At 58.4% G+C, this 15338-nt stretch overlaps 1 protein-coding gene and 1 long non-coding RNA gene across 10 annotated transcripts in view; one reads left to right on the forward strand and one right to left on the reverse strand.

The window, feature by feature from the left end:
- Positions 1-15338, forward strand: part of NFATC1 (nuclear factor of activated T cells 1) — a 136346-nt gene that overhangs the window by 57631 nt on the left and 63377 nt on the right. For 8 of the 9 annotated variants that reach the window (XM_034943402.3, XM_057300454.1, XM_057300455.1 and 5 more), the window contains exons 7-8: positions 8232-8287; positions 14778-14910. In XM_034943402.3, coding sequence (XP_034799293.2) covers positions 8232-8287; positions 14778-14910 — 189 coding nt within the window. Of the gene's footprint in view, positions 1-8231; positions 8288-14777; positions 15329-15338 lie in introns of those variants that run through there. The other variant, XM_063597387.1, reaches the window with a different exon arrangement.
- LOC106634045 (uncharacterized) lies at positions 4462-13385 on the reverse strand. The gene is made up of 2 exons (XR_001337391.4): positions 13034-13385; positions 4462-7122 (listed from the first exon to the last, which is right to left on the reverse strand). It is a non-coding gene; the product is annotated as an uncharacterized LOC106634045 (long non-coding RNA).

Consider the following 15338-nt stretch of genomic DNA (forward strand, 5'->3'; position numbering starts at 1 on the left):
TTAATTGAAAAACATGTTTTAAATTACAGAGAAAACCAACTAAGGGCAGTGACCAAGAAGGCATTTGCATTGCCCGTGCCTTCTCGGGAGGAGGCTAATTTTGAAATAATTTTCCCTTCAGCGCTTTCAGTGTGTGTCCACGCGTTGGCGGAGAAACACTCCGCCCACAGTGTAGGGCCTCGCTTGGGCCAAGACTGGCCAGAACCGTGGCTCCCAGCTTCTGCTTTTCAAAGCCCAGACCTGAGCAGCCTCCTTGCTTTTTCTTCTGCCCAGAGAGGCCTGGGCACCTTGGCAGAGCCCCCCCCCCCCCGAATGCAGTCCGCAGAGGTGCCCCAGCTCCTGCCCTAGCTGAGTTACTGTGCTGAGTTGGTGCCACGGCGCCATGGGTAAGGGCAGCCACCAGCCTGTGAGAGCCAGGAGCCAAGGGGATGCAGGACCAGCCCTGGCCTCATGCGGCCGCCCCCACAGGCAGCCCCTCCTGCCTTCATCATCACTGTGAGCTGTGGGGTCAGCAGGCCGGAGGGGTACCTGTTCTGCCCTCAAGCTCGGCTGCCACAGCCACACTTCTGGGCAATGCCAGTTTGTCTGCCCATGTCCTCCTCTTGTCCCATGAGGTCAGGGTGGGTCTCTGACCCTCTGCCAGCACCAGCCGGCGTCTGGTATACAGCAGGTGAGCCATAAATGAATAGGTGCTGTGCTCGAGAGCACGTGAAGCTGTGAATACTGCAGGGATGAAGCCAGACCACGTTGATAATTTTATTCTTTATAGTTGAATAAGATAATTTGCATATTCATACACACACAAGCACATTCCATGTTTTCAAAAGTGGAGAACAAATGTCCACATAATTTTCTTCCTCCACTTCCGGCTTCTCAGGCGGGAGCCGTCGCTTACAACACGTGCTGATGTGCAGTGACAGGTTGGTGCAGCAGAAAGCCCCACATCCTCATCCTGGCAACGAGAGAAACCACTAAACTGAATTTAAATTAAAAACACAGTTGCCCTCTCGTTTTCTGATGGGCTCGTCTGGTCTGTTTAAAGTTCTGTTTTAGACTGCTCTTGCAGATGGAACCAAGGCCGGGTGTGAGCTCAGGAGGGGAGATTCCTGCTGAGGAAATCCGTCAGTAGGGCAGTTGAAGTGGCTTCTCCAGGAAGGGCCCCTGCATCTCTCAACTGTCCTGCTCATTCCGAGGGTGCAGATGGTTGTAGCTGTTGGGAATGTTGGCTCTGGACACAGGCCAGGGTCAGCTCCACCCTGTCCTTCTCTGGAGTACGTAGGAAGCTCATTGTCCAGGCCAGCTCAGCCTCTGCGTATCAGCCAGGCCACCTTCAGCTGCTATGGGTTCACAGCATCTCTGAGCTTTGGGAAGTTTTGGATGGAGCGGCTCCGCTGCCCTGGAAGGCTGGGAGAAGCTGGTGTTGGCCTCACGAGGAAGGGAGTCCCCGCAGCAGGGCTGCACCGCGGGGAGCCGGCCGGGCAAGGGCATGGCTCGCCGTAGCCTGGGTGCCGGGTCCCTCTGGGATGCTCCAGCAGGGCAGGAGGAGGGTGGGTGTTTGAGTCTCAGCCTGCGCTCCACGGAGCTTCCTCCCAGGTCTCTCAGGGCGGCGCAAAAGGCCGGGAGCAGAGTCAGCCTTTCTCTGAGGACTTAGTTTACAGCTTCCTCGGAAAACGACATTTTCCGATGATGAAAATCTGTGAGGAATGTTCTTCCAGGAGGCAGGTTGGCTGTGGGGAGCCGAGGGCCGGGTGTCGGTTTAGAAGCCCCTGGTAGCATCACAAGAACCCCCAGTTTCCAAGGCTGCAGGGGTTCAGCTGCAGGAAGTGGGAACCACACCCCTCTCCCACCCACACCCCTCCCCACCTTCACACCTGCACCCCTCCCGCCTGTTAAAGATCACTGTGCCTGTCTTCCGATGTGAGGCACCTCTCTGTACACGCGTGAACGTTGAAGCTGCTGAGGGACACACTAACGTTCAACATAAACGAAATGCCCAAAGAATGCCCGCGTGAAACGTGAGCTCGGGCTGTGTCTAGAGCCTGGCTGAGATGGGACAGAAGGCGCAAGGTTCTGAGATGTGGATGCATCAAACATGAGCCAGTTCTCAATGCTGGAGCTGAACAACCTCCTTTTCTTAAGTCACGCGTCTGTTCTGGTGCCGTTTTTTTAAAAACATCAGTGAAGCCTGTTTTGGTGTCGTCGCCGCGCGGAAGCCACACTACGACGCCGGGGGTGAAGACTCCCACTCCATTTGCCAGTGATCGCGCAGCGGGCAGGGCTCAGTGGGTGGGGCTGCGCGGGTCTCGGCAGTGGTCGTTTCTGTGGCCGCCGTGACTGGCAGGCCAGCTGGGGCCTGGACGGCCGGCGTCTCCTTCTCCAGGTAATCAGGGCCCCTCTGCGTGGCCTCCCGGGGCCCCTCTGGGGAGGCAGCCTGGCATCTCACAGGCAGCCGGGGCTCCCGGGAAGCAGAGATGGGCTGTGCCAGGGCTCCTAGGCCCAGGCCTGGACCCAGTGCCGTGCCAGCCACCACCCCAGGGGCCCTGCCCTGGTTCACAGGGAGACACACAGAAATGTGGGAGGCCGGGGGGCCTGTGCAGTGGGAGCGAGTAGACAGAGCCCCTCCCGGAGGCCCCCAGCCCAGCACATCCAGAGCCCTCCCCTGAGAAACCCCAGACAGCCAGGTTTGCCCCAAACCCAACATGGTGGGACCCCAGCTCGCCCCCCATCTCACGGCCGCCCCATCCTCTGGCCCTGGATGTTACCACGTGGAGAAGACAGGCCTGTGGGCAGGCACTAGCCACACTGCAGGAGATGCAGGCTAGGTTTCCAGATTTCTCCACACAGCAGCAGGCGGAGGGCCTGCCTCCCACCTCACTGGGAGGGCCAGGACTCCAAATCTGGGCCAAATGTATGTTGTTATTTTTCAAATAAAGGGACCAAAGGCCCGGGCCTTTCCAAGGCTGCCCTGCCATGGGACCGTGACCGGTGTGGTTCCCGGGACTTCCACAAGCTCTGACAGGCACCTGGCCGTTGTTTTGGGAGGCTCCACCCAGCAGCCACAGAGCTTAGCTGGCAGCTGGCAGGACACTTGCAAGGACACGGAACTGCCACGGAACCACCGTGGCTTTGGGCTGTCACGGAACCACCGTGGCCTTGGCAGCTGCTGGTCCTACGCCAGGACACACACATTCACCGCGGCGAGTGCGGGGTGCATGTCCCCAGGCAGAGGCCATGTCATCCAGGTGCAGGAAGCGCCAGGCAAGGACCCTCCTGTCCGCCCAGAGAGCCGGGTCAGAGGAGTCCCCAGGCCTGAAGCCACTCCCTCCGGGCTCACCTTCAGGTTCCTTCAAGGCCAGGGGGAGGTTCACCCACCCCAGGGTGTCGCGGAAGCCCCGAGGCCCCTGCAGGCCCCAATTTCCCCAGAGAGGCATCAGTGCCCGCTGGCCACCCTGCCCCTCTCCTCCTCCAGCTGCCCCTGCTCCTTGTTTTCCTAGGGTCTGGTTCTTTCTCGTGGGCGGGGAGGAGGTGAGGGTCAGGTCCCCTGTAAGGCAGACCTAGTGGCACTGCCCCTTTCGGCCCTTGCTGTCCCTTCTCTGTCCCTTGTGGAAGGTCTCGGCCTGGGGCAGAGGAGCGGGCCGAGGAGGAAGGTGGAGTCCAGGTGAGTGGTGGGGTCTGTGTTCTGTTTTAGTCGTGCGGGATGTAGGCCGAGGGAGATGGACCCGGGGGATGGCTGCCTCTGTGGCATCTCCGTGGTGTGCCCTCTGACGGGGCTGGGTGAGCAAGGAGGACACAGCTGGGAATTCCCAGCTCCAGCGTCCGCGGCACGGGCAGCCTCCCTGTGTGGAGCAGCTCAGCTGTCACCTCCTGAAGATGTTGGATGCTGGCCCCGAAGGCAGCATCGCAATGACAACACCTTCAGAGGTGTCCGTCCCAACAGTTTAAAGGCCAAATGCAGATCTTTCAGATTTGTGTTTTCAGGGAGGAGGTGACATTGCTGGGCGCCTGTGAGTGTGGACAGACATCACTGTCGCCGTGTTCTCCGAGAGAGGAGAGTTGGGGCTGCTTTGTCACCACATGGCGTCTTTGGGAGCAGGACAGGTGGCTGGGCTGAACCCCCAGGCTTCTCTATTTGCTCCCAGAGACCACACAGGGAAGGCAAGGAGGGCAGCGCCCGGGGAAGAGACACCTGCCCGTGTCTTCCTCATGCCCTGAGGATGGCTCAGTGGCCCAGATGGTCCAGGACCCCTAGAATTGCGTGATGACCCCACAGTTCTCATCAAGCCGCATTCTGGATAGTGCTAGGGGGGACTCTCAGACTCCCCCTGACTGGGCCCCGCTGGTGTGGGGAGGCCACGCGTCACGTCAGGCCCCACTGCAGGAGGAGGGGCTGGGCTTCTGGCTCCCCTCCCTCCTCTCCCTTCTCAGGCCTTTTGGGATCACACACGACAAAGTCACCCATGGTCATGTTGGCTAGTTTCTTTTTTATATCAGCTTTATCGAGATATGATCTATACACCATTTAATTCACTCAAAGTGTATAATTCGGTGGGTTTTGGTGGCTTCACAGAATTATGCGGCCACCACCAATTTCAGAACATTTTCTTGTCCCCAGAAAGAAACCCTTGCCCATGAGCGGCCACCCCTGCTCTCCCTTCCCCCACCCCGGCTCCGACAACCCCGATGCCCCCTCGCCGTGGCCTCGCCTGGTCTGGCTGCTCCCTGCTGGCCTGCTGGGGAACCCCATCCTGCCGGCTGCGGTGCCTGGCAGCTTCTGTGGAGCGTGGCATCCTCCATGTTCCCTCGTTGGTGTGGGTCAGGGCGTAGGGTCCTCAGGTCCCCTCCTTGGCACAGGTCGGGACGTGGGGTCTTTCTGTGGCTGAGGGAAGCCCACCGTGTGGCTGCCCACACCTGTCTGTCGATGGCACTGGGCCACGTCCACCCCGTGGAGATGATCGTGGAAAAGCCGCCATGAACCTCAGTGCGTGAGTCCTGTGTGGACGCCTGCCTGTCTCCTGAGCGCATGCCTCGGTGTGAAAGGGCTGTGGGTCACAGGGTGGCTCCGTGTGAGGCCCTGCAGGCAGATGTGCAGCGCGGCTGGGTGGCTGTTTCCCCTCCAGAATCTCCTCTGGGAGCCAGGCTGGGACAGACTCCTGGGGGAGAGCCGGGGATGGATGACGGACGCCCCAGGGATGCTCGCTTCTGGGCATGAGGATGCTGTGGGGTGCACGGCACGAGGATGCCGCGGGGAGCAGGGCACGAGGATGCTGTGGGGAGCAGGGCAGGAGACGCCGTGGGGAGCAGGGCTCGAGGGCACCGTGGGACCCAGGGACGCTGCTGCTTCCACCAGCGGCCCTCGTGGCTTTCTTTGTGGAAACAGTGGCTCAGCATCAGCGCCGGCGTGGGGGTGGCCCGGCTCCGGGCGGCGGGTCCTGGCCGGTCTGGGAGGCTCCTGGGCCCGCAGGCCTGCCTGTGTGGAAACCTCGCGGGTGTGGCAGGGAAGCCTCCCGATGACTCAGACTGCAGGGAATTCCCTAATGATCTGGAATATTTTTACTCTTGCACTCGGGCAGTTTCCTACTAAGGACTCGGAGCACTGATAAGGCTGAACACAAAGGCCCTTTCAGGACCGGCTGCTTTCCTTCCTGCCAGGGGCTGAGTTTTGAACAGCACGGGGGCCGGCCCTGCCCGCCTGGGCCTCCACGGAGCTGGGAGCCGCCATGGCGATGCTCTTGCCGGCGGGACGCGGCCCTGCGTCTCCTTTCCTGAGATGCGAGGTTATTTCCATCTTTCAACAGCCTCGGCGCTTTGTCTTGTTCTGGAAGCAATTGCTAGATAGACATTTCTGGCCATGAATACTATTGCCTTTGAAAGACAATTACTTTATAATCCTTAAGCAGAAACAGAAAGCCTGCCCTCACCCTCACCCTGGTCGACCTGAAACGGCCACAGACGTCGGAGACCACGGGGAGAGGCCCCACCTCCAAGAGGGAAGGCCACAGGCGCTGGCTCAGCCGGGGTCTTTGAGGAAGGCAGGGATGTTTGTCGCTTCCCCGCACTTTTAGGGGAAGTCTAAGCGTATCTGCTCCCACCTGCGCAGGAATTGCAGGGTGCGGGTGCTCCCAGGTGTGCGGTGGAGGCTGCTCCATGGCAGCTGCTGAGCTGGGCCTGGCTGGCCACGCAGACGTGGCTCCCCTTGGGGCCGCTCCGGCAAGGATGGTTCCCCACAGGCCCACGAGGCACGGGTGGGAAAAGACGCCTCCATGCCGTCGTTCCATTTGCTTTTCATGGACTCACCGCTGCGGGGCAGCCACCTGGAGGAGGCCGCGGGGGAGACGGCTGGAGTCCCTCTCGCTTCTTGGGACATAAAGAGAGGAGCAGGCTGTGTTGGCCTCAGCTGCAAAAATGGCGTCCCCTCGGGGTGTCATTAAACGCAACATCCTGGCCCCGTGTGCGCCTCAGTGTCCCTCCTGCTCAGCACAGTCACTGAATCTCCCTCCCCTTGCCAGTGCCAAAGGCCTCCACAGCATCAGGGAAGTTCCTAGGGAAGCTGAAGTTGTGACTCTGAGCTTCCCGGGCTGGGCGGAGAGCAAACTATAGCCTGTTGCGCCCGGGAGCTTCAGAGGACCACAGCCTTTTGTGGGGTGTGGACGGGGCCTCACCCCAAAGATGGACTTTGTCATAAGAAAAGTTCAAAAGTCATTTTCAAAAGGTGCCAAACAACCAGAAGACTTAGTTACACACAGAGTGATTTGGATTTTTATGAAGTGGGGGTGGAGGGGCTTCTGAGTGGTGCATCTGGGCTGGGGGCTTCTGGGAATCCCGTGGCATCAGCACCTGTGCTGGAGTGAAAACGCCCTGAGCTTTCCAGGGCCTGGAGGACTTGCTGCTTCATGAAACTCAGATGGCTTCAAGCGCAACTGAGTGTACTTTTTAGTTTCCTGTAATTTTTTTCCTAGAGGAGAGAGGGATGCCAGGCTCTATCGAGTGGGTTCATCTGGTGGGTAATTTGCGTGGGGACCTCGGGCCTCCCGGGCTGGCGTGGCCAGGGCTTGGCTGGGCGGCTCTGGGGTCCTGTGTGACTCACATTTCCTCTCCACCCTCCACCCAGGCAGCAGCCCGGCACTGTAACAGAGAAAAAGGAGATTTTGTGTGATTTATCAGTAATTGAGGGTTTGTAACAGACACACATTTTCTTCTTTGGAGACAGAGCATAAGGATAAATTTAAGTGTGTATACCTGTAACTGTTCATTTTGGGAACAGACTTTATTTTGGAGAAGATAAAAGGCAGGAAGAGACTCTGTAGGAGATTGACATCTGTTAATTTGAGATAATTGCCCCAAACTCAGCCCATCTGAGGGGCCAGGCCGTGCACACACCCAGGCTGTGGTGGGGCCGCCTTGTCCGTGTGCGCCTGGAGCCCCCACTCTGCCAGGCCTGGAGCAGAGAGCACAACGCGTCCTTTCACTACACCTCTGGGAGCCTTTTTATTTTTTAAAAACATGCAAATGGCCACTGGGGAAATGCCAAAAATACCTCGTGTTTTGCATTTCTGTCTCCTGATGGGCAAGAAGTTGTCAGAGGAAGGCTCTTCTCATTTACCCAGTGGTTCCTTTGCACACAGGCAGGGCCAGCGGCCAGGCCCTCATCCACCAGAGTAGACCCCAGCACGAGCAGGCGTCGCACCCTGGCGTGGAGCCCCCGGCCCCCCGTCACCACTCTCACACCTCCTGCATCCCTGGGAGGCTGGGCTGGGAACTGTAGAGCCGGGTCCCAGGTCCACGCACAGACGCCCTGCACACGCTCTGCTGATGGGGTACCCGCTCCCCCTCACACCTGCTCTCCCTGGAGAGGACGAGGGCATAGAGACCCTCCCGTGACCTGTCCTGAGGCTGTGAGAGGCCAGCAGATGCAGGGCCAGGACGGATTCCTGAGGATGCCCCTGCCCTGTAGTCCCTCCCACGCCGGGCTGGGGTCAGAACAAGCCCTGAGCCGCGTGTCCTCAGCTTCTCCAGGCTCCCAGGGCAACTTTGGTGTCGAGCTCGGGGCCCTGCCAGGGCACGTGGCTCCTGAGGTGCTGCCCTCGACAAAGCCCTGGGGTGGGCCTACGTGGGTCTCCTGGGACAAGGCGCCCTCCTGGCTCAGGGCCCAGGGTCTGGATCACGTGGGGGTGTCTGGGGAGGGGGCTCCCCACCACACAAAGTCACAGACGTTTCCTGCTCCTTTCTTCCAGATGGCCACCACGTCTGGGAGATGGAAGCGAAAACTGACCGGGACCTGTGCAAGCCGGTGAGTGCCTTTGGCGCAGCTGGAGCCACTGCGGGTCCCCAGAGCCTGGGAGGGTGGGGTCTGCTGGAGCCACTGCGGGTCCCCAGGGCCTGGGAGGCTGGGGTTCCTGTTTGTTAGAATGAAACAAATAAAAATAGTGCATAGAGTAACAGAACCAGTAACAAACAGGATCGCCAAGTACTCGCCAAAGCACCGTGTGCTGTCACCCAACGTGTCAGGTCACATCAGAGCCCTGGCGGCCGGGGACGGTGCTGGACAGGCTGAGGGCCACCTCACACACCCTGGTGCTGAGACAGCCCAGGGAAGGTCGTCTCACACGGACCCTCCCGCCCTTTGCTGTCCCCTTGCTGTCACCATCACCTGGCACAGAGCAGGCTCCTGGGAGTCAGTGCTGTGCTGAGTTCCCGGGGGGTGGTCAGCACCTGCCCAGACCCGCTCGCAGCACCGAGGGCAGGGCTCTGCAGCATCCCCAGTGGGGACTCCTCACCCCGTCCTCCGAGGCCACTGATTGCGCCGACCTCCCCTGTGATGGTGTCCCAAGCACAAGAGCCTGGGCGTGGCTCCTGGACTCGCGATTGGCCACAGCCTGTTAGCGGGCGGTGCACGTGTGCGGGGTCGTGGCAGACGCGTGGCTGGGTCACAGTTCTGCTGTCACCGGGCCGTTTCCAACTGCCCCAGTCACCTGCCACAGCTTCCCTGGCACCGCGTGCATGCAGCCAGTGCCTGAGGATAATGACCGTCCTCGGATTGGAGATGACCTTTTGTCTGGATGGCTGTAGCTGCTCCCACATCTCCTGCATGGCACCGGTTGCTGCGTGCGTCTCTCCCATCCCTGCGCTTGTGATCCATGTGCTCATGTTTAAAGTGGTTTCTTGGAGGCAACGTCTTCTTGGGTGGTGTCTTGGATCCTCTCTGATGCTGTCTTGTAATTGGCACATGGAGACCATTGATGTTTAGGTCTTCAGTTTTGTTTGTTTTTGTTTTTTTGAAACAGATTTTCGCTCTTGTTGCCCAGGCTGGAGTGCAGTGGCGTGATCTCGGCTCACTGCAACCTCCACCTCCCGAGTAGCTGGGATTACAGGCATGCACCACCACGCCCGGCTAATTTTGTAATTTTAGTAGAGATGGGGTTTTGCCATGTTGGCCAAGCAGGTCTGGAACTCCCAACCTCAGGTGATCCTCCCGCCTCGGCCTCCCAAAGTGCTGGGATTACAGGCATGAGCCACCGTGCCCGGCCTGATGTTCACTTATTATTGATACAGTTGGATTGATCCCTACGTTGGATTTTTTGAGTGTTCTGTTTAGTCCTATAGAAGCAGTAGAAATCTCTAGGCCAACATAAGATGCCACATGGCTCACAAGGGAGTTTTGAAGACATGAACGTGCTTCTGAGCTCAGCAGTGTGTGTCCCTGCGGGTCAGGGAAGTCTTGTGCACCCACTCAGTGTGTGTCCCTGCGGGTCGGGGGAGTCTTGTGCACCCACTCAGTGTGTGCAGGTGGAAGCTGGTCCCTTCAGAAACCTCAGGGAAGAGCCCATCTCGGGCGGCTGGAGGCAGGTGGACAGGACACCGGGGAGGAGTCTTGAGGTCGTCTCCTGTTGGTGGGACGATCGGTGGCCTCCATGGAGAGCGGTGCTGGCACCTTCACTCCCTGTCCCGAGAGGTGGCTCTGTCAGAAAGCAGCGTCTTCCACCCTGCGACTTCAGCGCCCTTCCCCCAAGGGCCCATCCCCTTCCCAGAACCTTTTCCAAGTGGTTATCAGATGGAAAAGGTTCCTCCCTGGCCCTGGGTGAAGTGAGCTCACCTGCACCTTCAGTGGTGCTCAGGCCTCCCCTGAAGCTCCTGGCACTCACAGGCTTCCAGTTCAATGCTGTCGCTTTTCTTGTCTTCACCTGAGAAGCCCCTCGAGGAAAGCTGGAGGCCCCAGGGCAGGCCAGCGTTCAGAGGAAGGAGTCCCGGCCTACACGGCCCGTTGTCCGCAGAGCCAGTGAGTCAGGGTGCTCAGAAGGGTCCTGGGAACGGCCAGCCACAGGCAAAGGCAGCTGGAGCTGCTGTACCGGCCTCTCCTCCCCGCAGCCTGTTCCCGTGTCCATACCGGCCTCTCCTCCCCACAGCCCATTCCCGTGTCCATACCGGCCTCTCCTCCCCACAGCCCGTTCCCATTCTTGTGTCCATACCGGCCTCTCCTCCCCGCAGCCCGTTCCCATTCCTGTGTCCATACCGGCCTCTCCTCCCCACAGCCCGTTCCCGTGTCCACACCGGCCTCTCCTCCCCACAGCCCGTTCCCGTGTCCACACCGGCCTCTCCTCCCCGCAGCCCGTTCCCGTGTCCACACCGGCCTCTCCTCCCCGCAGCCCGTTCCCGTGTCCACACCGGCCTCTCCTCCCCGCAGCCCGTTCCCGTGTCCACACCGGCCTCTCCTCCCCGCAGCCCGTTCCCGTGTCCACACCGGCCTCTCCTCCCCGCAGCCCGTTCCCGTGTCCATACCGGCCTCTCTTCCCCACGGCCATTTCCTGTGCCCATAAGGTCTGTGGCTCCCCGCTGGCCGGGCGTTTGCAACTGCCCAGGGGGCTGGCAGCCTTCGTCCATGGGGTCATTGCCAGGCCTCCCCACCTACTGGGTGTCTGATTCGTTCCTCCCCACTGGACTGCCCTTGCTCTGCTGTGCGTCTGTGCTGGGTACACTGACATCTGGCTCTCCGTCCCTCTGCCTGCAGGCAGTGTACCCTGGTGCCTGGCCTCGTGCTGCCTACCCTCCCTAGCCCTGGCTCCGTCGGGGTCTCCACAGGCTTCGCCAGCCCCGCACATGCACGCGGGATGCGGGATGCAGGATGTCGGACGCAGGATGTGGATGCACGATGCCGGAGCTGGGCTGCCCAGCCGCTGGCCTGCCCTGTCCCCCTAGGCAGGGAGAGCAGCCAGGAGGAGCCGTGAGCCTTTCCGCATTGAAAACAATCCCAGCCAAGCTGACATCCACATTCTCTGTGATTTTCTGTTTTACTTTTGACACTAGCATATTTCAAGGGAAGCTTAACAGCTGTATGTTTTAAAAGAAACTTAAGAGCACATGTGAAAAATTGTGTACTTCAAGTTTACTGGTTGTTTTTTGTTTGTTTTTTGTTTTTTTGAGACAGTCTCGCTCTGTCACCCAGATTGGAGCGCAGTGGCTCGATCTCAGCTCATTGCAGCCTCCGCCTCCCAGGTTCAAGTGATTCTCATGCCTCAGTCTCCCGAGTATCTAGGACTACAGGCGCCGGCCACTATGCCTGGCTAATGTTTTTGTATTTTTTTTAGTAGAGACGGGATTTCACCATGTTGTCCAGGCTGGTCTTGAACTCCTGACCTCAGGTGATCCGCCCACCTCGGCCTCCCAAAGTGCTGGGATTACAGGCGTGAGCCACCGCGCCCGGCCTGCTGTTTCATTTTTAATCTCTTAAATGGAGTTTGCTTTAATATATATATTTTCTCATCATAAAGGAACTTCATACTCATCGTGGACATTTGGACAATATAAAAAAGGAAATAAAACCTAGTGTAGTCTCACCAACTGAGACATAACCACTGCTGGCATTGGGCATGCGTCCTGCTCCATTTGCTGCTGTGTGTGGATGTTCACGCAGACACACACACACACACACAGAGTACATTATATTGTGGATATATGTGTTTCTGTGTGTGTGTGTGTGTGTGTGTGTGTGTGTGTATATATATATATATTTTTTTTTTTTTTTTGAGACAGGGTCTTGCTGTGTCATCCAGGCTGGAGTCCAGTGGCTTGATCATGGCTCACTGCAGCCTTGACCTCCCAGGCTGAAGCAATTCTCATGCCTCAGCCTCGCCAGTAGCTGGGGACCCAAGTGTGCCCTATTCTGCCCAGCTAATTTTTAAATTTTTGTAGAGATGGGGCCTCGCGGTGTTGCCCAGGCTGGTCCTGAACTCCTGGGCTCAAACAGTCCTCCCACCTGGGCCTCCCAAAGTGCTGGGATGACAGGTGTGAGCCACCGTGCCCGCCTGTGCATATTTTGTGAACAAAATGGGATGTGCTGTGTCGACGGTTTTTGTACTTTCTATAAGTAAGTGTATGAGCTTCATCTCAACAGTGGAGTTTAAAGCAGGTTGCGTAGGTGCTGGTGCCATTTGGAACCCGTATTTTTTCCGGTACGGACGAGTTTCCCTCTCCCTTCCTGTTCTTCCGTGTTTCTTCTTTATCGCTTCCTTCTCTGTGTATTTAAGTGGCAGTGCTCCCACGGAGATAGTATTTTTGTCATATAATTTGTCTATTTAGAGAGTTGAAGTGGGTTGGCCTGTGCCCACATCAACATAGGCCCTTCCAGTCAGGTAGGACTTAGGAAAACTGGCATGCACCGGCCAGCATGCCCCACAGGGTCCCACCTCCGCCCATCCAGCCTGCCTCACAGGGTCCCGCCTCCACCCATCCAGCCTGCCTCACGGGGTCCCCGCCTCCACCCAGTCTGGCCCACAAGGTCCCGCCTCCGCCCAGCCAGCCTGGCCCACGGGGTCTCCGCCTCTGCCCAGCCAGCCTGGCCCATGTGGTCCCCGCCTCCACCCATCCAGCCTGTCCCACAGGGTCCCCGCCTCCACCCCAGCCTGTCCCGTGGGGTCCCCGCCTCCCCACTCCTCGCTGCTGCCTGTGAGTGCCTCCCGGCCCGTTACTATTTCAGTCTCGGCTTCCATGAGACGTTTCCTTCTTGTCTCTTCCCTCAGCTGCTTCTGCTCTAAAGACCCACCTGGTGTAGCTGCTGACTCCATCGCAGTTGCCCTGAGCACTGCTGAATTCAGAAAACAGCCTTGGAGGAAGCGTCTCTTTATCCCCCGTACAAATGCCGAGACAGGCTCCGGGTGGCCAGAGCTTCCCGGGTCAGCCCAGGAGATGGCCCAGACCCACAGTGCTCTGGGGGCAGCCCAGGCCCCGCCCACTGACAGCACTCATGGCCCCTCCGGCGGCAGCTTCAGCTCCCCTGGGGCAGCTCTGATGCGGGGCAAAGGCAGGAAGATGCCCATGTGCCATGGCTTCTGCTTCTTCCCAATGAACTGCAGTTAATTAAACAACACAGACCTGCTGCCAGGAGAAAGTGTGGCTCCCGGGCACAGGGCCCGGTGGGGTGGGGAGCGGGGGTGCGGGGAGGGCATGGCTCCTCTGCATGGGTGTCTGGGCCTCAGCTGTTTCATTATTTGTAAATGAAAGAGCCTGGACCTCAAGTTGTCTTCAGTTTTCTGTCTTTAACACTCTTAAGATTTCGTTGTTAATGTGATTCAATCAATTTGGCTAAGTTAGGTGCTGAGCTATAATTAATTATTTTAACAAAAGAAGTAATACAATGGATTTTTCTCCTGCTTGTTAAACTAAGTCATACGATTATAAAAATGAAACTTTATAGATGCGACTCCCGCCAACCCTCTCCCCAGATACCAAGTGCCGCCCTCGGCAGGGATGCCTGCATCACCCCAGTCATTTAGGGTCATTAGGGGCCCGAGTAACGCTAGGGCCTGAGCACGCGGTCGGGGTCTCCGTGTCCCAGCCCCCCACCCAGCCCCGACCTCTGCGAACAGCGCCACACGTCCCATGGCTTGTGTTTCATGTGTATACTTGAAAGAGCATGAGTTTCGTAAACATGCTGCTGGCTGTTACATTAAAAACATGAGAAGGTAACGGCAGCCTCCACACGCCGCCCTCTGCTGTCTGTGCCTCCGTGCCCTTGGCTGTTCCCACCCCGGGGTCTGCGGGGGTCAGGGCCTGCCTCCTCTTCCTCAGTTGGAGTGAATTTGGGGTCTGACTGAGGGCCTCGGCCATCGTCAAATGTGACAAACACAGGCCCTCCCCAGAGACCGCGTCTCCAGGAAGCACCTGCTCCTCCGGGTTTCACTGCAGTCACCTGAGCAGGTGCTGGGCCACCGAGCACTTCCATCACACAGTGGCTGGCGGCGGAGCCTTGGGTCGTTTTCTGAAGGTCACCAACCCTTTGGCATCGGAGCAGGCAAAGCCTTTTGCATCCCCGCCAGGCCCCTTGCCCAGGTGGCCCCGGGCAACCTCCACCCTCAGGCACCCGGTCCCAGTTCTGTTTACAGCTTCTCTTTTCCTGGCTTCTTTCCCCATGTTGACAAGATTTCAGTCTTAGGTTGGTCTTGTCTGCTCTGCTGCTCTGAGGAAGCCTCTCGGCTCCTGGGTGTGCAAGAAGCCAAGGGCAGCCCCTTCCCTGTGAGCGTGCGTGTCCACACGCGTGTGCAGGTGGCACAGAGCGTCCAGGGCTGTCATCAGCTGCTTCTGGACCGCCCAGGTGGCCGGTTGGGAGTTTACCGTCACGGCAGCCCTGTGCCGCCATGGAAACGCGGGGTTGCCGTGTGGCCGCCGTGGAAACGCGGGGTTGCCGTGTGGCCGCCGTGGAAACGCGGGGTTGCCGTGTGGCTGCTGTGGCGCGGCAGCCATCGCCTGCCCGGTGCTGATTGTGCCTCCTGTGTGCCCTTCTCCTGTAGAATTCTCTGGTGGTTGAGATCCCGCCGTTTCGGAATCAGAGGATAACCAGCCCCGTTCACGTCAGTTTCTACGTCTGCAACGGGAAGAGAAAGCGAAGCCAGTACCAGCGTTTCACCTACCTTCCCGCCAATGGTAACGCCATCTTTCTAACCGTAAGCCGTGAACATGAGCGCGTGGGGTGCTTTTTCTAAAGACGCAGAAACGACGTCGCCGTAAAGCAGCGTGGCGTGTTGCACATTTAACTGTGTGATGTCCCGTTAGTGAGACCGAGCCATCGATGCCCTGAAAAGGAAAGGAAAAGGGAAGCTTCGGATGCATTTTCCTTGATCCCTGTTGGGGGTGGGGGGTGGGGGTTGCATACTCAGATAGTCACGGTTATTTTGCTTCTTGCGAATGTATAACAGCCAAGGGGAAAACATGGCTCTTCTGCTCCAAAAAACTGAGGGGGTCCTGGTGTGCATTTGCACCCTAAAGCTGCTTAAGGTGAAAAGGCAAATAGGTATAGCTATTTTGCAGGCACCTTTAGGAATAAACTTTGCTTTTAAGCCTGTAGTCCTGAT

The sequence above is a fragment of the Pan paniscus genome, chromosome 17 (genome assembly GCF_029289425.2).
Source record: "Pan paniscus chromosome 17, NHGRI_mPanPan1-v2.0_pri, whole genome shotgun sequence".
In the NCBI taxonomy this organism is placed as follows: Eukaryota; Metazoa; Chordata; class Mammalia; order Primates; family Hominidae; genus Pan; species Pan paniscus.